The 21,189-nt window shown below is 50.1% G+C and overlaps 1 protein-coding gene across 5 annotated transcripts in view; it reads left to right on the plus strand.

The window, feature by feature from the left end:
- The first annotated feature begins 14,412 nt into the window (after nt 1-14,412).
- The window catches only part of GATA6 (GATA binding protein 6), a 147,105-nt gene continuing 140,328 nt past the window's right edge, over nt 14,413-21,189 (plus strand). For 3 of the 5 annotated variants that reach the window (XR_014017352.1, XM_081252840.1, XM_081252837.1), the window contains exons 1-2: nt 14,413-14,642; nt 16,048-17,210. Coding sequence is in view for 4 of the 5 variants with exons in the window: in XM_081252840.1 (XP_081108966.1) it covers nt 16,085-17,210 (1,126 nt within the window). In the remaining variant the exon portion in view is untranslated. The other 2 variants (XM_081252838.1, XM_081252839.1) reach the window with 2 other exon arrangements.

The raw sequence follows: 21,189 nt of genomic DNA on the forward strand, positions 1-21,189 counted from the left end.
ATGGTTGAACTTGCAGTTTTTAGTGAGTGATTGGCTACAGACAGTCGATTAAAGAGTAGATTCAAAGCCACCACAGTTTCGTCTCAAAGTATGCTGGGAAGTCAGTGAGTACCAGAGTCACTTTGTCAGGGGAGAAAGCATGAGTCGAATTCCTAGGGCCCTTGAGTTTCCCTTCGACAAGGAAGTGGAATGAAGAGGAAGATGGAAGACATGTAGCCACTTTTAAATGATGCAGGAAAAGATGTATTTTTCTATTGATATTTTCTTTTTTAGTGGTGGTGGTAGGTGCTAAAGTTCTAAGGTAGAGTGAAGGTCTAGTAGCTGGGATCTGAGACAGAGTGGGGATCTACGGGGCTCCTAGAGGTTGGGGGTAGAGGGTACTCTAGGATGGAGTGAACAGAGCAGAACATTGCCATTTCCTTCCTCTGATCCCCACACTTGTGTGCCTGCCCCTGCTAATCTAGCTTCCTTAGCTCCACCATGCCATATAACACGTTCCTTCAGTGGCAGGGGCTGGGGTCAACAGGGAAAGATGGTTTAGTGGATATTGTTGGTTATCTATCCATTTCTCCCCTTCATACAGCTCAGTGGGCCCACATTTTCATTTTAGTTTACATCATCACCCGTGTACTTTGAGGGGAGATGATCTCAACCTTAACTCTTTTTTTTTTGGTGGTACATGGACCTCTCACTGTTGTGGCCTCTCCCGTTGTGGAGCACAGGCTCCGGACGTGCAGGCTCAGTGGCCATGGCTCACAGGCCCAGCCGCTCCACGGCATGTGGGATCTTCCCGGACCAGGGCACGAACCCGTGTCCCCTGCATTGGCAGGGGGACTCTCAACCACTGCACCACCAGGGAAGCCCTCAACCTTACCTCTTGATCGGCTTAACCCAATCAGCCCATTCCATTCCCAAGCTAAGGTCAGTGGTTCAGGGCTGCATATGACTTACAGGGACCAATCAAAGTGAATTGCAGGACTCCTGCTTAGAATCCTGTGACCAGGGTTTTCTTCCTCTTCTGCTGGATGCCAGAAGAAGTCCTTTTGCCACCTGAGAGAAGTGACCTCAAGATGAAGTCAACAAATGGGAGAGACATATACAGGGGGAGTGGCAGAGAAATGGGGCAGGAGCTCCTGGATTAAACTGACTCTGAACTTCAGTTACATCCACACATGACCGTTCTCACTGCTCAATCCAGTTAGAGAGAGTTTCTGCGTCTTGGGACCTTTAAAGAGGGTTGGGGGTGTCTCATATCTAGGCATCATATGGTCCATCTCTAGGGGCTGTATCTTCCTTCTGACATGTTATGAATGGCAGTCAATTGCTCATATTAACCAGGAATGTAGATTAAATGGTATATACTTGCAGTGAACAATACTAGAAAACAGTGTTCATGTATACAATACTGTATAATGATGAAGGGAGGGGTGGTATTTTGAGCTCTAACCATCATTTATCACATTATTTCTATAAGAAAATCTGCTCCAACTTCTTGGAAGCAACTTACAAATGAACTTTTGGGGATCATCTGGGTCTCAGGTTTCTCACAAGGGTGAGAAAGTAAGTAAAAGTGAGTTCTTGGGCTTCCCTGGTGGCACAGTGGTTGAGAATCTGCCTGCCAATGCAGGGGATACGGGTTCGAGCCCTGGTCTGGGAAGATCCCACGTGCCACGGAGCAACTGGGCCCGTGAGCCACAACTACTGAGCCTGCACGTCTGGAGCCTGTGCTCCGCAACAAGAGAGGCCGCGACAGTGAGAGGTCCGCGCACCGCGATGAAGAGTGGCCCCCGCTTGCCACAACTAGAGAAAGCCCTCGCACAGAAAGGAAGACCCAATACAGCCAAAAATAAATAAATAAATTTATTTTTTTAAAAAAAGAGTGAGTTCTTGTAACAGGGCAGCATTCTTGAATAATATGGCATCTGCCAATTGTTCATTTGCCATTCAGCAAGCTGTATCTTGTTTGTTTTCACAGCAGTTGAGGATTTGTCATCATTATTTTAACCATTTTTGAAATTCTAGAATAGTGCTCACATCTTGCCTCTAAATACTTATATACCATATTTCCTACAGTAAACTCATTTTTTGAGTTGTCAGATTTATGGAAACTTGAGAGATCCAAACAGGCTCATATTTCTAAGCAAAAGCAAATAGTAATTTTCTCCTTCTCTACCCATGGGTTAGTCAAAGCAGGGACTTTTTCTAAGAGCAGAGATATCTGTCATCTTTAGATGGTTTCAACACAAAAATGCAACGGTTCGTAATACTTTGGGCTCAACACTTAAGTTATAGATTGAAAAACAATTGGTCAAGTAAGCAGAGAGAGTGCCTTGAAATGAAAGGATCCATGCTTGGAATCGTGATTGGGTAAAACTTACTTCACATATAGGTGTGGCAGGAGATAGCCTACCTGAATTAAATGTTACTAAGAGACTCGTCCCCCAAAATCTCTCCCACAGGACTGCCAAGGAGTCTGAAATTCCACCAATCACGCCTTTTAGAAACCATACTATACAAAGTCTCTGCTGAAACAGGAGTGTATCACCTCTGATGGCCTGGTTATTAGCCCATGAACTCCCAGTAGCCTTACTTAGATCAGCCTGGTGTCTACCTGTTTGGGGTGGGCTGTTGGGAAAGGGAAGAAGGGAAGGATTGAATGTGAGGTAACTGATGACAGTCCCTGTTGGCTACACAGCACTGGGTAGGGGAACAAGAGACCTTTGAAAGACAATCTGACGTATTTCATAGCGTTGCCTTGGGCTTTCCCTATATATCTCGATTCAGTAGATCTCATTTTCCTTCTTGAGGTTCAGAGGGTGTGGACTGGAACAGCTCTTCCCTCCACATCAATCCCCGTTCTCTGCCCTGTTGTTGCTCATTCTTTGGTCACCTACAAAGAAGTCTCAACAGGACCCCTGTGTGCGGCCCGGCAGTTGCTCCGTAGGCAAAAGAGTAGCTGTTTGGATGCTGCTTTTCTTGAATGAGTTCCTTAGGTTTATGTCCAGAACTAATACGGGTTCAGTGAACCCCTGGTTTGGTACATGGAGGGAGGAAGAGAGAGACAATTCTTTTTTTGCCTCTTCCTCACGGCCAGCCTATAGTCCCTGCATCCGTGTGAGAGATGAAGCAAATATGAGAAAATATGATATTGATGTTTGCTCTTGATGGTTACAGAAGAAGTATAGTTGATTTGAGGTGGGTTCGGGACTGTGCTATGAATCTCATTGGGGTGCTTCTAATTAGGTAGGATATCTTATGGTGACAATTCTTTAAAAAGGGATTCTGTAGGGCAGGAACTTTATGGACGGTATCCTTGTAAGGTGCTCTATATTTTGTGGTGTTGTGTGAGAATGTTTGAACTTCATGTCCTTAGCATGTCTTGCCCTGTTTCCCATGTACTTGGGTGCTTCCAGGGAGGGAGGACCGTGGTGCAGTGGATGGCTGGTTTTCTCCAGATAGGGCACCCGCTCTCACACCAGGCAAGTCCCTGCAGCTGAAAAGCAATCTTCACTGCCCTGACCACACAGTGGAAAATGTAAGTGACAGGAACTTGACATTGTATTCAAATGAATCCTTCAGAAGGGACCTTGTTTCTCTCGTGCTGTTTAACTTTTTTTGGTGTGACCTTATCCTATTGTATTTTTGGTAGGTGCCAGTTATAAATCTGTTCCTTTGTTATACCTACTGGCAAAAGTCCTTTGCTCTCAGGACTGACATCTCTTCCTTAACGTTAGAATGATGGAAACAAAAGAGGAGTATGTGGCCAGGACTCAAAACGGAATTTACACCTCCACTTCGTGTTCATGGTGCTGGCGATGCTGTTGACTGTTTGCCATTGATTCTTCTTTTAAAGTGCTCTAATTGGCTTAATAAATTATTGGCCAATATAGAATTCTGAACACAGACAATATAATGTTCTCAAGTGGCTGAATTAAGAGAGAAAAATGTGGAAAGTATTTTGAAGTTAGAAGTAGTAGAACGTAGTGAAATATAAAGTCCATAAAAACTGAGACAGAGTCTAGGAAGTAAAGGAACACGTCTGCTGCAATAATAGCCTCACAATAGCTCCTTTAAGGACCAAGTATACAGTACTTGGAATTAGCGAATTTCCACAGGCTACAGTCAGGTTTTGTTTGTATTAGGATTATTGGATCAGAAAGTGGCTTATAAAGATATCATTTGATAATCAACACTATTCAATATAGAATCCCGTCAAAAGTCGACGTTCAAACCTTCTGGTTGAAATTCTATTTAGGAGGATGTAGGAGAAAAGAGTGAATTTTAAAACTTCAGATAAAGAGATCATTATCTCTAGTGTAGAAAAGTCTGATATTAATAATGTTGGAACTCATGCTTTGGGCTTGGAGCGTGGTATCTTAAAACTTTCAAAATGATCACACTCAAGAGTCTGGCTAGACACCGCATGTATCCATGAGGATACAAAGATGAGCAAGACGTGATCCGAGCCCCCAGGTGTCTCAGACCAGAGGAGCACAGGGACGCAGTAAAGATGACCCACTTATGACCCACCTCACGTCCCAATGACCACAGTGCTGCCTGAGCATCGAGAAGGCAGCCATAATCGTGAGAATGTGGTGGGGTGAGTGGAGAAAGAAGAGGGCCATTGTGTGGTGGAGAAAGACGTGTTAGCCTTCGTTGGTTTTAGGATGGATCTCATGGCCATTAGAGTCATACCAGTTGTGACTGTGGACACTTGGGGAGCTCACAAGGACAGAATTGGTGCCGCAACCCCAGGGCCAAGTTCTAGCCATCAAGCAGGGCTTCCTCAAGTGAGAAAATTTACCGAAGTGCCAGAAAGAAGAATTTTTACATGTGTTAGCTGTTAAAATATTTGCGCCCTGAGAGTTTTATTGCCTCTGCAACCTTCACTTTTGCCTCTGATATAAACACGATACGCTGGGCAAGACCTTATGACTCTATTCACTGATCAAGATATCGGCACATTTGTCATTGTAAAGACAGCACATTGGAAGGTTTTATACACAGAAAGGGTGAGTTTATGACCTTAAATAATCCCCAGTAGGAAATATTTGACATTCTTAAAGGCTTCTTCTCATATCTTTTCTTTATGCCTTTGATGGCCTTCCTACCTAACTTTTTTGAGGACTTGGGGCATCCTCCCTTCCTCCCTCATCCCTCTTCCTCTAGGAAGGCAGCCTGAAATAGAAGTTTGTGTTTTTCCTTGTTTATCAAATGGTTCAAATAGTCTGCATGTTGAGCCAGACACTCTTCTAAGCATTTACTAAATATTAACTCATTGAGACTTCATAAAAACTCTTTGAGGAGGCTACTGTTCTTACCACCCCCCTTTTTTTTACAGATGAGGAAAATGACAAGTAGAGGGATTAAGTAGCTTGCATAAGGACGCAGAGAATGAGCTGCAGAGCTGGGATTCGAATCCAGACCCCCAGCTCTCAACCTCCACTCAGGAGCTTAATCTAGCCATAATGCTGAGGTGTGGACGGATTCTGCTGCCGGCCCACCAGCTCAACCACTGGGTAGACCCTTTTCTATTCACCGAGTGTTTTTCACTTCTGCCCAGAGCAAGCCGAGCTCTCTACAGAAAGGTGCCTTTGAAATGCAAAGGCTGACAGCTTTATTTGTGGATCCACACTGTGGTTTTTGGCTAGAGCTGGCTGGGCACCGCTATGTGGTAGTCAGTCTTTTAAAAAATGGTGTAATATTCCCACTGTTTTTGTTGGATAACTGCATGTCTTTAATTTGTGGGATTATAAACAGAGTAGTCACCTAGCTCAGGAGTAGCCAGAAAAAGTTATTTGATATCCACTAAGTCAAGTTTCTATTTTTATTCACCTCTGTAGAAGTAAACATTGTTATGGTCAGGAAAAAAAGCAACATAGTAATATACTCTAATCGGTGTCTCCTGATTGGTTACATTAAAAATATGCCTTCTGAAGAAGGTAGGGAATAATTCAGCTTCTTTCCTAACAGGTGAATACAATTTTCCTCTTGGATATTATGACAGTTTAGCTTTCTAGAATATGAAAAAAAAGGAGGGGGGGAAATCACACCTTTTTAATTCATGGATTTGCAACAATGATTTAAAAAAAAACCTACTTAAATCTCTGCTTACCTTACTAGAAAATTCTGATAGTTCAAGATAAATGAAAACATTAAATCATGTAAAATAATTACTTATGTCATAAATATGAAGTCCCCATATAGTCACCATACTGGAAATAAGGACATTCACAGTCACTGATGGCTTTTTGTCACTGTTCTGTGATTTAGTTGACTTATGACATATTTATAGGCAAAGAATAGATTATTTAGATAGCATCTTCCATCATAAGACATTTCAGCGGTTTGAAAACTTGAGCCTAATTTAACTGATCAGTCTTTGGAGATGAATCATTCCTTTTGTTTAGCCCATTGGTATAGTATTTAGATTAACTTGTAGGTTTGTATTTAACCTGGGAGAATCCAAACAGCCAGATCAGACAGGTGTTAGTGGTCTTACTGGGGCCCTGACAGAGCTACACACAGGGAGGAGGACTCAAGTCATTGGTTTGTGATTAATGTTTGTAGAAAGTAATATTTCTACCATTTTATGGATGGAGCAACTGAGGCACTGAGAGGTTAAGTGGCTTGTCCTCGATCACAAGGCTGTTTAGTAGATCCAGGAAAATCATGTAAGCTGACCAGGATTTTACATCCAATTCTCACCAACTGTAAAATTTGCAAGTTACCGTTCCTGTCCCCACCCACAGGCAGGTTACAAACTGGAAGTTGGAACTAAAATGACAGAATGTTGACATCACTTTTTAGGGGGAGGAAGCTACCAAGGTTCACTTTGACTAACAGAGTTGACATGGGGGATATCGTTCTCTGGAGATCCAGCCCTTGTGGACCTGCTGGCTTTCTGCTGATCCGCCATGGCTTTTGTCCATGAGGATTCAATCAGCCGGGGGACCGCTGGCTGGGGTGGGGGGCAACAGGACTGTAAATCTGGGAAAGCTGCAAGTATTCAGGGTCTTGAACTTTATCAGGTTTGAATGTGTGATTGTGAAAGTAAAGAGCAGAGAAATGACAGCACTCAGTAAATCAAATGGAGAGAAGATCACGACCGTCAGAGAAAGAGAACAACAGGCTCTGGGCACAAACGTGGCTGGAGACCTGCACAATGTGGGAGACTTTTATGTTCCCTCCAGACTTGGCCTCCTGAAAAACAAAGCTCTTTCCCCATCATCTTATCTAGAGAACCGTATTCTTTGTTATGTCCCATGGATTCTTTTTTAAGTTTTCGTATTGCAGCTTAGATCTTGTTTTAGAAGATGGGATGCTATAAGAAAAAGAAAAACAGAAAGAAAGAGAATCAGTTGGAAAAAGTCTGGAATGGTCTAGATTTTCCTCTATCGATACTGGGTCCCCTAGCTTCTCACAGAACTTTATTTATTTATTTTTTTATTCCTTAACAAAATGTGATGAATGTAGAATAAGTCTCCTGCATAAACAGCAATACCAAATTGAAAGGCAAAAAGCATGAGAGTAGTTAGATGACCAGGTCAATTTAAGTAATTCTTTTTTCTCCCTTATATCTAACGCCAGTCCTCAAGGTTGCCCTCCTTCATGGCCCCATCTGTTAATTCACTCCTATCTCCTGCCAGAAAGAAGCTTCCAGGGAGAGGGGTGCTTCGGAGGACTGGAGTTCTTTTCTCAGAGCAGAGGACAAGCCTTAAGATTATTATCTTTGTCCTGTAGTCTGCTGCTGGCATTTGCAAGGGGAACAAGGAATTTTTCCTCTTCAAAGGAACCAAAAAAAGTAGATCTACACTTGTCTCCCCCGTCACCCTTTCCTACCATAATGCGATAAATAAAGTCCTCACTGCTGGTACATAGAAAAAGCCCAAGACCTCTGGTGAATGGCAGGTCTCAAAGTTGAATGAGTGCTCAAAGAAGTTCTTTCCTGGGAGTTAATTTAGCTCTGGGGGATAGGTGGGTCTCCCCAAAAATTGAAATCTGATGTAGTAGGTGTGAGTCTATTACAATATAGATATTGGTAAAAACGGTTCATGCTTACGATATGCTGGTTACTCTTAGCCCTTGATACATAAGATGCTTTTAATCCTCTCAATGATCCTGTAAGGGAGGTACTTTTATCAACCCCATTTTAAAGATGAGGAAACTGAAGCAGAGAGGTTAGGCAATTTGTCTTCGTCACTCAGCTAGGAAGGGGTGGGGTCATGATTCAAACCCAGGAAGGTTGGCCCAGAGTCTGGGCTCCTAGGAATTCCCTAGTGTTTGAGCTAGAACACCACCCTCCCCTTTTAATAAGCTCATTGTGAAGCCTAGAGGAAAATCCGAGCATGGATACTTTTCTAGAGAAAGAAAAAAGACTCAGACATCTCCCTCCATCTTGAAAGTTGTCTGTGGTACTTTGCCTAACCGGCTCTACAGAACTGCAAACCTTCCAGACTGTAAACACTTCAAAACTAGTAGCTACCTCTTCTAGTTCTTCTTTGTGCAGTGCATACTCTGTACTGTCGGGCAAGTGCAGGAAACTGAAGGACTGCATGTGAGTAGACAGCCTTTTGGTCCTAATTCTCTGCATATTTGCAACACAGTTGGAGAGGTCATATTTCTGGGTGGCAAACGCAGTAAATTTTTTTTTTTAATTTCTTGGGCACTTTTTTTTCTTTGATTCAAGGAGGACATTAGTCACTTAGCAAATCACCAAAAGCCTATCATCTCATTTTTTCTGCTTCCCCAATGCCTCCTTCCCCACTAGGAAACCAGTCACAAAGGTCTCTGAGCTGAAACAGCTCTGGGGCAGTGGCATCTGCACCCTGACCCTGGAATGGGCATTGCCTAAACACTTAGTGATACCTGCAAAGCCCAGAGAAAGCCCAGGTTTTGCCTGTCTAGTGGGATGGAAATTTCTGCATCGCTCTCACCTTCTTAAGAGCATAAATGGTCCCTTTCCCTCTGATGCTCTGATTTTTCTCACCTCCAGAGGCTGGGTAAGAGGTTAGGATTAGCTAAGGTGAATGATTTGGGACTTCACCTTATTTGGAGGGAGAAGTGAGAAGAAAGACATTTTTAACTTCTGGGGCCCAGCATGAGAGGACAGACAGACGCTGAAGATACTGGATTGCCTTTTGGAATTCAGAGTCCTGTCTCTGATGTTGCCAGAGAAGAACAGATGGGAAAGGCAGAAGCTGTGGGAAGAAGCCCCATAGCAGCGAAGCCAAGAGTGGTCTCATCTATTACCCCCAGTTTCTTATCCTGCCGTATTTCAAAGTGGTAGAAAAGGCTTAAGTGGACCTGGAGTATGGAGGATTCTCCATCTACTTAAGGGGAGAAGCAGCAGCTCTGTGCAGGAAACTGAAAACATGGCATCTGACTCCCCAAGCCCACTTCTCAGTCCTGGATCAGGAAACTGGATTATTTTTTGCTTCACCTTTGGTGAGAGGGAAGGGATTACTCCAGGGTCAGGGCCTCAGCCCAGCCGGTAGCCCGAGGCTTTATGTAGTGAAGCCTGTAGTAATTAATAGTACTAATAATAAATACCACACTTCATAACCAAACTCAACCTGAGGATGGCTGAGTATTTGGACTGCTGCCTACAACCTGGACACTGTTATTCTGCGGGTCCACACCCTCACCATTAGCCTCTGTATGATCCCGACGCCGGTGGCTTCCTTCCACCCACCACGTTCTGACTGGGGTTCAAAAGGTCTGCTTCGGACGACCAGAGATGGGGAGTAACACTGCCCCTAGCTCGGCAAACCGCGGGGAGCGGGGCGCGAGGTTAGGAGTGGTTTGGCTTTGTAGTATTATTCAGTATCAGAAAATAATCCAAATGGGAGGTAATATGGGTCCCACTGAGTTCGGTTTAGTTTTTCTGCCTAGTGCAGGGGGGCTGTTTGGGGAGTCCAGCTCCGGCCTGGAGTCCCCGGCTCCCGGGACCCCAGGGCTTGGCACTCCCCACTTGGCGGCCATCCGAGATTGGGGCCACCAAGTGGGGTTCTCAGCGTGTCGGGACGCAAGCAGGCCTCGGGGAGGGAGGCCGGCGCCGGTGTGGAATGTCTTATCGGGATCCGAGAGCCACAAGCTTCTCCTTCGCTTCTTTAAGCGATCACGGAAAGACACCTTTCGATCTTTTGTCAGACATCTTGGCCCTTAATAGCTAAATTTATTTGGTTTAAAGCGGCCTTGGGAGAAGCAGGGAGGGAAAATCTTTCGTCGGTCATTGGGTGGCCTAGATAACAAGCTTTAAAAGAGAGAGGGAAGAAGAAAGTAAAAAGGTTAATGGATGAGGGGAGGGCTGGAAGGCGCCCAGCGTGGGGCTTTTACAGCGACCCTCCTCCGGCCGCCCCCTTATCGCGGCCCTAACTTACCCGCGGCGGATGAAGTACATTAAGTCACGTAAACAGCGCGCGGAGAGGAATGCCACCGCGGTGACCTTTCGCGCGCCGCCGCCGCGAGCCCACCTCCGCGCCGCGCTGGCGGCCGCCGGCGGCGCGCGGGGTCGGCGCGGGGCTGCGGGGCCGCGATCGCGGCCGCCCGGGGTCCGGCGTGGGCGCTGCGCCTTCCTGAGTCCGGGGACCAGCGGCGGGCAGGGGGTGGGGAGCCGGGGTACGCGGTTGGGGCGACCTCTAGGCTGCGCACGTCCCGCGCTTCCGCCGTCACCACCTGACATTTCTAAGGAGTATTTTGGGATTTTCGAGAATTAAAAAACAAAACAACGACAACGCCCCCCCTCCCTCCAACCACTGTCAGGGCCCTGGGCGATGGCCTGCGTCGGAGTGACAGCCACCGAGTTGAATCGGAGAACGCGCCGCCCCGACCCGGCTAGTGGGCCCGGGCGCTGGCGGGGGTGGAGGACGCCGAGGTGACCAAGTGTCCTTTGGCCAAAGCGTCCCCGGGACGGGAAGAAATATGGTACAAGCGAGAAGGCCCCATAAATCTGGTTAAAAACAACAACAACAACAACAAAACTTCTCAAGTTAAAACCTATGCTTTAAAGTCAGAAATCGTATGTATTCTTTTTCTTCCTGAAACGTCGCTGGAGCACCCAGGAGCTTGGTGAAATGATAAGAGGATGAGCTTAAGTTTGCGGGCGTAAAGGCGGATCCTCGGAAGACGCGGGTCCTCGTCGGGGCCTCGCGGCTCGTCCAGAAGCGGCGCACAACTGGGCTCCCAAACACCCTTCCAGTTTGGCCGCCAGGCCCCCGCCCCCTGCCCTATCGGCGGCTGGGTTCGGGCTGGATTCGAGTCGCCAAGAGCGGGGTGGCGCGCGCGGCCCAAATAAATCAGCCCTGGGGACAGGCCTCGCCCGGGAGGCACCCCGCCCCCCTCCGAGGGTGAGGAGGGCCGCTCGCGGAGGCAGGCTCGCTCCGGAGGGGCCACTCCTTGGGTCTCAACAGTCCCGAGAGAAACAATTTCGTTCCAGATTAGCAAATCCACCAAAAAGAGTGAGGCGTTAGGGAAAGAAATGGAAAAAAAGAAAGGAAAGGAAACACGAAGAAAACTTCTAAGAGCATGACCGTCTACCTGAAGCACTGTGGGAGCCATCGCCAGCTCTTGGGGTGCACTTCTTCCTCTGCGCCCCCCTAATCTCCCCGGCCTTCCCGGACCAGCTGGGGCGCTCAGAGGAAGCTCAGAGCGCCGGGCCTCGGGTCCCTGGGGGGTGGCTTTGAAAATGTGCCGCTCCCCGGGGCCCCGGGGGTGTTGTCCCCAAGGCCAAAGCTGATGCGTTGGGAAAACTGCAAACTGGAACAGTCAGGCAACCTGGCATTCTGTCTGAATAAACTCCACGGGTCAAACAGTTTTGTTTTATTTCTCTGTTAACTGACAAGAGAAACAAGACCAGTCTAAAAAAAACAGAAAACAACTTGTGACCCTGCAAAAGAGCAAACAATGACCTCCCTGCCCCCACCTTTGTTTTAAGCAATGTTCAAAACTGATTGGGGATCTAGATGGTAAAATGCCTTGTCCTTTCTCGAGCCTGAGAACTCGCACGTTGTGGAGTTGGTCTGCGTCCTGCCGCTCACCTCTGTCTCAGCCGTGCCGGGGCCAGCGCACCCTCTCCCCGCTGCTGCGGATTGGCGGGAAAAGCCGGTCCCTGGGGTCAACTATTGTCCAAGGAAATTCACACGGTCACCCACGTAATTGCAAATATAAGAAACACACACACAGCAGGAATCAGGTTCGCGCCCGGGGCTCGTTCTCCTCGGGGCTCAGGCTTGGAGGCCGTTCACAGCCCAGACTCCAACTCAGCCAAAGGATTCATTTATTTGTTAACTTGTCTTCATTAGAAATCACCTCATTGAGATATGAATTTTTAAAAAGAAAACTTTGCTTTTGAGAGCAAACCTCAGAAATATTTAAGAACAGTTGGACTCAAAGGAAATCAAATGCCCACAACCTTTCTGTAACGGCTTACAAAGGAGCTTCTGCAAAACTCAGTCTACGTAAAAATTTGATCGGAACTCACGTAAAAAACAAAAGAAAGGCATTGGAAGCCCTGGTCGGAGTTAAGTGGACGGCGGACGCCGGGTTATCTGCTTTGGTAGACGCATTCGATCGAACTCAGGTTAAATTTTAAAGCCCCTGGATCCTGCTCCAGTCGCCAGTCTCCGTTCCAGAGTTTTCTACCTTCAGCCTTTTCGGAATTGCGGCCACGCTGAAACTGGGAGCCGCCGCAGTGATTGGGGGAGGCAAAGAGGAATGTAATAAAAGTGACTAAATTGGATGAGAACGGTTTATGGACCTTTTCGGTAGCAATTTAAAATTCAAAAGTGTTTAGCAGCAATTTACTACGAAGAATGATAAAAGAAGAAGAAAAAAAAAAGAATCGCCGACTTCTTCGATTCCGCTCTTTCTTCCCCCGCTCTGCCAGGCCCTGTCCCCTTGTCCCCTAGGATTCACAGGTTCGTAGCTCACAGTCACATAGAGAGGAAACATACATTTAGCCAGGAGGTCTCACAATCTCTCGAAACCCTATTTTACTATGGCCCTACCTACCCCGGCTCAACTCTGCTCAGGCTCCTCTCTCTTCCCCAACTGGAAACATACACACACACACACACACACACACACACAGCCCAAACGCTTTCAGGGAGACTGACCTTTAGAAAATCATTTACTTCGATTTACCTTAAAAAAAAAAAGAGTGTAAAAATCCATTACCACAAAACAACCGCTCCTGCCCTAGTTAAAATTCTCTCTCGACAGTCTTCTGGGGTCACATCTGTCGGAAGAAATCCTTTTTGTGAGAGAAAGGGAGCGAGACATATATCACGGCTCCTGCCGAGGAGGAACCTGCGGCCGCGCGACTCCCCGCTGACAGATCGGCGCTGATAACCCCGCGACGTTCATTTCCAGTCCCTTTGCTGGCTAAGGACCGTATCAGTTTGTACACAGTTGTGATAACCATTTGGAAGGAGCGAAGAAGGGGTGTGTATGTGAGGATGGGGGTGGAGAAGCGGTATTTCGCGCTGGGACCAGGGAAGGTGACCCTCTCCTCTTTCCAACGACTTATCTGATACTTACCTGAAGTTCTCCAGGGAAAGCTCAGAGCAAACGGGACACCAAAACTCGGAGACCACCTCCGAGGGTGACCGGCGTGGAAACCCTTTTCCATTCTGCACACTTCATGGACTAACCTTTACGTACACCATGACCCCCAAAGTTCCCGTAGTTTAGCTGGGGAGGGCTGACGTGAACCTCCCGAAACTTCCCAGGAATTTAGTACATTTCTAAAAACCAGGGCAGAGATAGGGAGCTGGGCACTCGAGTTCCTTTTTTCCTAGATCACAGGAGACGAGACCCCCGACGGCCACTACGACCTGAGCCTCAGGGTCTCGAGAAGAGGTCGGGAAAGTTTAAGGTCGGTCACACACAACTGCGGAGCTAAAAGCTCATTTAATGTGCAGGGAGGAGCGGGGAAGGCCCACGGAGGAAAGCACTTTCCCCCCTTATTCTGGGGGGCGCGCTGACCAGGGAGCTGGCGCGTCTCTCCCGCTGCGGTGGCTGCGTGGGGCTGTGCACGGTCAACTCCTCCAGCGCCATCGCCGCCCCCCCCGCCCCCTTGAGCGCGCGTGTAACTGGGGGAGGAGGAATGGGTGTGGGTCACCAGCCAGGTCAGGCGTTCTGCCACCTCCGCCCCTCCCCCGGCGTCCCCGGGATCGGCGCCCCCTGGATGGACTCGCCCCTACTCCCAGGACGGTGCTCGCGGCTTAGCCCACACCCGCAGGCTGCGCGGGGCTCATTGTCTGCCCGGGCGGCGCTCTCCCCTCCCCCCGCCGCCCGCCGTCTCCTCCCCACCCTCTTTTCTCTCCTCCCCTAGTTCCCTCCTCCTCCTCTTCCTCCTCCTCTTCACCTCCAGCGCCCAGCTGCTCGCAGAGCGCAGTTCCGACCCACAGCCTGGCACCCTTCGGCGAGCGCTGTTTGTTTAGGGCTCGGTGAGTCCAATCAGGAGCGCAGGCTGCAGTTTTCCGGCAGAGCTGTAAGAGGCGCCTCCTCTCTCCTTTTTATTCACCAGCAACACCGCGCAGACCCCGGACTCGCGCTCGCCTGCCGGCGCCCTCGGCCTCTCTCAGCGCTCTGGAGCCCCCTCCGCCACGGCTGTTCTCCATGCGCAGCGCCCACCCGAGGTTCGGCTGCTTCCTCTCTTGCTCGATCTCTCCTCTTTCCTCCTCTGCACCCCCCACCCGTCGCTGGCCCGTCGGCCTCGGCTCTCCGGCCCTCTGCGGGCCGCGATCGGCTCCGAGGGTTTCTACCTTCTCCACTCCCAGCAGGCACCCAGGTTCCCGGGACACCGCGGACCGACTTCTGGTGTCTTTTCCTCTCCCCGAAGCGCTTATCTGCGCGCAGCCTTATCTCCGAGTTATCTTGGCGCAAAGGGGCGGGAGCCGGCAGTCAGGCGGGCAGAGACTTCTTTCCTGCTATCTAGTCCCGGTCTGTGTGTGGGTATTAATTTTAGTATGGTTATCTCCGATGAGCCCAGGCGATTTGGAAAAGCAGCCCCGAGAAGGCCAGTCCGGCTGTATTTCGCCTCCCTCCTCCACCCCCTCCTTGTCTCCCTGTCATTCTTCCTGCTCTACTCTTTGGGGTGGCCTCGGCTCCGGGGCGGTCTCGCGTCCCCCCTTACATTTCCCCCTCCTTTTCTCTGCGTTCCGCTCCACCCCGCTACGTCCGATTCCGGAACGGTCTGGCCTTTCCGCGGCTGGGGATGACCGCGGGGTGGGCCGGGGTGGTCTGGCCGGCGTGGCGCGGCCGGCGTGAGCGCACGCGCTGGCGGCTGCAGAGGCGAGCGGTGTCTTAAGGTGTGCGGCGCCGCGGGGACGCGGGTTGGGCAGGAGACTCCGGCCCCGCACGCACCCCGAACTGCTTATGTCCCGAAAGTCCGAGACTGCGGTCTCCGCCCTGCGGCCCCACCTTCCAGGGCTGGGTTGCATTTCTCTCTGGGGCTCGCGTTCTGTCTCGTCAGCGCAGTCCGGGAAGCTCTGGGAAAGCCAGTATGGGAGAACGCGGCGGTTTCGTTTTCGGGAACAGGTTGCCTTCCCTGTGCTAATGATTTTCACGCGGGCAGCTCTCATATTGAGGCATTCCGGGCGAGCGACCCCCGTACGGAGGAATTTGATAAGGCAGCGCCGACACGCATGGCTACTTAAAAAGTTCCTTTGTGTGTCATCGGCCAGGAGGGAGCCACTTCGGGGCGGAAGGAAAACCTCGGCCAGCCTCGCAGTCACCCTTGGGGTCTGGCGCGCGCGCTGATGAAGGATGCTGCGGAGGGGGTGGGAGGGGAGGGCGAAGGGACCCGAGCCGTGCGCGTGAGGGAGAGCTGGTATCCGGGTCCTGGGAAGATCCTGTGGCGGCTGCGCAGGCCCCATGCCCCTCTCCTTACCCACCCCTTGAGCCCGGGGCAGAAACGGGATCTCTGAGGAATCTCATTAGCTAGAGAGGGGAGTGGAGGTGAGATGTTGTGCAGCCTGCGCTTTGTATAACTCCTTTTTTATTTCTCCTCCCGACTCTGTCTCCCTCCCCATCCGGTCTCAGGAGCTAGAAGTCAGCTAGGAGCGGCGCCGGACCGTGGATGGCCTTGACTGACGGCGGCTGGTGCCTGCCGAAGCGCTTCGGGGCCGCGCCTGCGGACGCCAGCGACTCCGGAGCCTTTCCAGCGCGGGAGCCCTCTACGCCGCCTTCCCCCATCTCCTCCTCTTCTTCCTCCTGCTGCTCTCGCGGTGGGGAGCGCGGCCCCGGCGGCGCCAGCAACTGCAGGACACCGCAGCTCGACACGGAGGCGGCGGCGGGACCCACGGCCCGCTCGCTGCTGCTTAGCCCCTACGCCTCGCATCCCTTCGGGGCTCCCCACGGACCTTCGGCGCCGGGGCTCTCTGGCCCCGGGGGCGCCCTGTCGAGCTGGGAGGACCTATTGCTCTTCACTGACCTCGACCAGGCCGCGACCGCCAGCAAGCTGCTGTGGTCCAGCCGCGGAGCCAAGCTGAGCCCTTTCGCCCCCGAGCAGCCCGAGGAGATGTACCAGACCCTCGCCGCCCTCTCCAGCCAGGGGCCCGCCGCTTACGACGGCGCGCCCGGAGGCTTCGTGCACTCGGCGGCCGCCGCGGCTGCGGCCGCGGCCGCAGCGAGCTCCCCAGTCTACGTTCCCACTACGCGCGTGGGCTCCATGCTGCCCGGCCTGCCGTACCTCCAGGGGGCGGGCGGCGGGCCCGCCAATCACGCGGGCGGCGCTGGCCCGCACCCCGGCTGGCCCCAGGCCTCCGCCGACAGCCCCCCGTACGGCAGCGGAGGCGGCGCGGCGGCCGGCGGGGCGGCGGGGCCCGGCAGCGCCAGCTCCGCCGCGGCGCACGTTTCGGCGCGCTTCCCCTACTCGCCCAGCCCGCCCATGGCCAACGGCGCGGCTCGGGACCCGGGGGGCTACGCGGCGGCCGGTGGCGGGGGCGCAGGCGGCGTGAGCGGTGGAGGCGGCAGTCTGGCGGCCATGGGCGGCCGCGAGCACCAGTATGGCTCGCTGTCGGCCGCGCGGCCGCTGAACGGGACGTACCACCACCATCACCACCACCACCCGAGCGCCTACTCGCCCTACGTGGGTGCACCGCTGACGCCTGCCTGGCCCGCCGGACCCTTCGAGACCCCGGTGCTGCACAGCCTGCAGAGCCGCGCCGGAGCCCCGCTCCCTGTGCCGCGGGGCCCCAGCGCAGGTAAGGGTCGCGCCGCGGCATGGGAGTCGGGGCGCGAGGGGGTGTGGAGTGGCTACTTGACTTGGGCCCTGTTTCCAGGGCGGTCCTGTCTGGGTGCCTGGAGTCTGGCCGCGTTGTTGTGGTGCTTCTGTTTTGAACGAGAGAGACTAGATGCGCAGATATGCCTCAGTGTCTGGGAGGAGGTCCAGGGACTTGATGGATAGTGACTGGAGTGGGCAGTTGGAAAAAATGAGCCCAGGAGGGAACGGACAGGGCCTGAACTTGGTCGCAGACTCCAGTTTGCGTGGGTGGGAGCGTGAGAGTCCATTTGGAGGGTAACTTTAGGAGCGTGCTGGGCATACGATTCACCCTCTCCTCCAATACACACAGTCACACCCAATTCAACTCTCCCAAGGTCGGGAGTTGCGTGTGTTTTCCTCAAGGAGAGTGTTTAAAGTGGTCCATGGTGGAAAAGGGCCTAGTTGGCATCTCCCTGACCCTCAGTGAGAGGGCAAGAAGAGAGGTCAGCCTTGTGACTGTCCCGAGGGAAGGCTGGTGCCGGGGCCCTTTTGCTTGGCATCAGCACGCTGGCAGGGTGTTGGGCTGCTGCTCCTGCCTGCGCCCCCCAGCCTGGGACCAGAGGTCCAGGAGCACTCACACCTATTCTTCCTCTGGAGTCCAGGCCAACAATTTTTCAGTTTCTAATCCCACTCATGCTTTCCATCCCAGTGTCTGGGGGCAGTTTGGAGTGAACTGGGAAAACACAATTGTCAAAATTCCTGCAAATGCCTCATCTTGAAGAGTGTTTGTCCTGCTCTTCAAGGACAAGGGAGGGTGTGAACTGTTGTCTGGCCTGACAGAGGCACGTTGGCTTCTTTCCTCAGCTTCAGCGTTCTGGGTCCTTCGTTGTGCTTTCAGAGGTCTCTCTTTGTATTTAACCTGTTTGATATAACCTGACAGTCTCCTAAGACAAAAAAATGGGCTTTTTTTGGCCGTTGTTCTTTGAGGGGAGCTGTGGGAGTCAAGAAGTGGCAAAGACAAGGAGGCACATCAGCCTAAGGTACCCTACCTGGTGCTCTCAGGCCCCAGGTCTGGGCTTTGCGGGAGAGCCCTTCACTTAGGGACAGCATGTCTTTTAGGGACCCTAATTAGTGAGGGTCAAGTGAGGCACTGCCAGCCTTGTGTTCAGAGGCAGCCTGGGAATGCTAGTGGCCTGAAGGTGTGAAGGATCTTATTTGAACTGCCCTCTCTCAGTAACATTGGGCTGAAAATCCCCTCTCCTCTCCTTGCAAAGCTGGTCCTGGAGACCATCTTTATGGTCTGTGTGTAGAGTAGGGCGGTGGGGAGGGCCCTGTTGAAGTTTGGAGACTTGATACCACAGAGCCCTGTCACCCTTCCTGCTGCATAGGGACCCACATCTGGCTCCCGGGAGCAGAGAGACCCGGAGAAGGATCTTCAAAGGATGGAAGGGGGTGGTGGTTAGGCTGTGAGGTTTCTGTCAGTCAGGCATCCAGCAGGGAATCCGAAAGGTTGTGTGAGCTGGGTAGGGGGCAGCTCTGCCTGCTTGGAGATGCACCTTAGCGTGACCTCCGTTTCCCTTTGCCCTCTTCCAGCATTACACAGGACAGAGAAGCAGTCCAAAAGACATAATCGGAGTCTTTGGATGTTTAAAGTAATTGGTTTTCTGAGAAAAATCCTTTTAGAGGTGGTAGGGTGCAATTACAGACAGGTTGTAAGTTTTTCAATTTAAACTTAGCCTATCCTTTCACTAATTTTTTCCCTTTCTGGGTAGAACACTGCAAAGTTAGAAAAATCTTGTGGAGACTCAGAGCATGTTTCAAAAAAAAAAAAAAAAGGAAAGGGGTTTCGGAACACCCAGCTTTTGCATAAAGAGTCTTTAAAGAAGGCAGGAAGCTGCTGAGAATAAGCCAGTCTGGGGGTGGGGGAGATGAATGACCCTAACTTTGCTTGTCCATTACAGGTGTTCCCATGCTAGAGAGACCTCGACCCCCAGCACCCCTCCTCCCAGCTTCCTAACTGATTCTCTGCTTCTCCACTTTGATTTTTTTTAAAAACAAACCATTTTTGGAGGCACTCTTTTTCGAGCAAATGGGCAGGGCTAAAACCTGAGCCCTGAGCTTTCTCAACCTGCACAGTGCGGGGTGGAGTAGGGGGCTGTTCTCTGGGAACCTGCTCCATTCACCTCTCCCTGGTGCTGGTGCTGGTGCTGGTGGGGAGTTTTGGGGTGAGTTCTGTCTCCAGAGGCCAGTGCCCTCCCAAGCTGCCACTGAATTGGGTTCCATTCTCGGTCCTGGGATGACATTCGCTGGCCTTGCCCTTCTCCCCTGAGCCTGTCACTGCCCAGGGCCACCCAAAGCAGCCAGGTTAGGAGACAGAGGATGAATTGGGGGGAAATGGTGAGAGAGCTTCCAGCACAGTCAGATTTCGAGATTTGTAAAAAGTAGCTTTTTCTTATTTTAGTTATAGGATTGCAGCTGCTGAATGAGGAGTGGGGAAAAGTGTGGAGGCAATGGGAGCTGTAGATTTTACTTAATTAAAAAAACAAACTTCTTAAATTTTATTTATCCAAAGTAGACTTTAAGTTTTGTCTCTGGGTTTTCAGCTGACTAAAGAGATTTACCTGGGGCGTTCACACTGTCTTCTCCGGGGAGTCTTTATTGTTCCCAGCCCGGGAGAAGGAGGCCAGGCGTAGGGCTGGGTTCTCCAGGGAATGCCCCAATTCTCCATGGAGAGGGGCTCTGATAGGTAACATTTTAAAGTCAACAACAAAGACAAATACCTTGTTTAACTTCAGTGTCCTTGAAGTCCTGAGCATTTTACTGATTACCGTAGTCAATAGTAGCTTTTAGGGCGGAGAAGAATAAATCTTTGTGATGTGTTCTGAGTTGCAGTATCCCCATGACAACTTTGAACTCGAGTTATGTGGGAGGCTAGTTTCTTTTAAACTTATTTCTTGAGGAGGAAGGAGACTTATTTTGCAGGGTAAATAATATTAATGGAATGAAAGATTTCTGTATGTCCAAATCCCGTTTAAATATCTTTACAAAAGCTGATGGTAGACACAAGCTGTAAACTGCTCATGAATAGAAAGAGAAAGAATAGGAAGGCTTGCTAGCATACTCTTCAAATAAACTTTGAAGTGTAATGTTTATTTACTTTAAAAATTGATTCAAAAATGCTCCTTAAAGAAAGCCAAATTGTAACATTTAAATTTTCTATAATATAAGTAACTCTAGACTGGAGATATTTTAAAGTCTATTTAAAAAGTGCTTGATAAGAACCTATCTCATTTTAGATAATTATTCATATTTAACTGATTCAAGGGGAAGTAATAAATGTTAAAACCATTTACTCTAAAGGCTTCTTTAGAGTAAACTAGCAGGTTTAGGTTAATTTTGAACTCTGGAAAACTAACCAAGTAGCCAAATGACAAATATAATTTAAATAGATGACATAAGTTGAAATTTTAGTGCAGGAAAATAGGAAAAAATTTATTTAGCATTGGGACAGTCTCAGTCATTTTCTGAATTGGTAAAGCATCAGCCATTTGTAGACGTTTTGTAGATTGAAGCAATAAGACCCACTTTGAAATCATAATATTTTAGTATTTGGTCCTTGTGGCATGAAAATCAAGCTTAACATTTATCTGTGTGTTTATTAATATTTTAGTGCTTTCCCCACCCCCTGAGTCATTTCTAATTAATTGGCAAAAGTGCCCAAGAACAGTATTTCTAATTTCACTTGTCTATTTTTTACTGAGGAAAAGGAAGAGTAGTAGTTACAGCAAATACCTTCAAAAAGTTAACTTGAGATAGAAGTAAAGAAGACAGCCTCACTTTGTCCGGGGATATTTGTGGGTTAGGGCAGGGGTCAGTGATCACTGTTAATATTGCAAGGCTTGCTGGGGTTTGGCAAGTGGTATATTGTAATTATGATGGATTTCAGTTTTGAAAAGCTTGGGAACAGCCGGAAAGAAGGG

The sequence above is a fragment of the Mesoplodon bidens genome (genome assembly GCF_964165515.1).
Source record: "Mesoplodon bidens genome assembly, chromosome: 13".
Lineage (NCBI taxonomy): Eukaryota > Metazoa > Chordata > Mammalia > Artiodactyla > Ziphiidae > Mesoplodon > Mesoplodon bidens.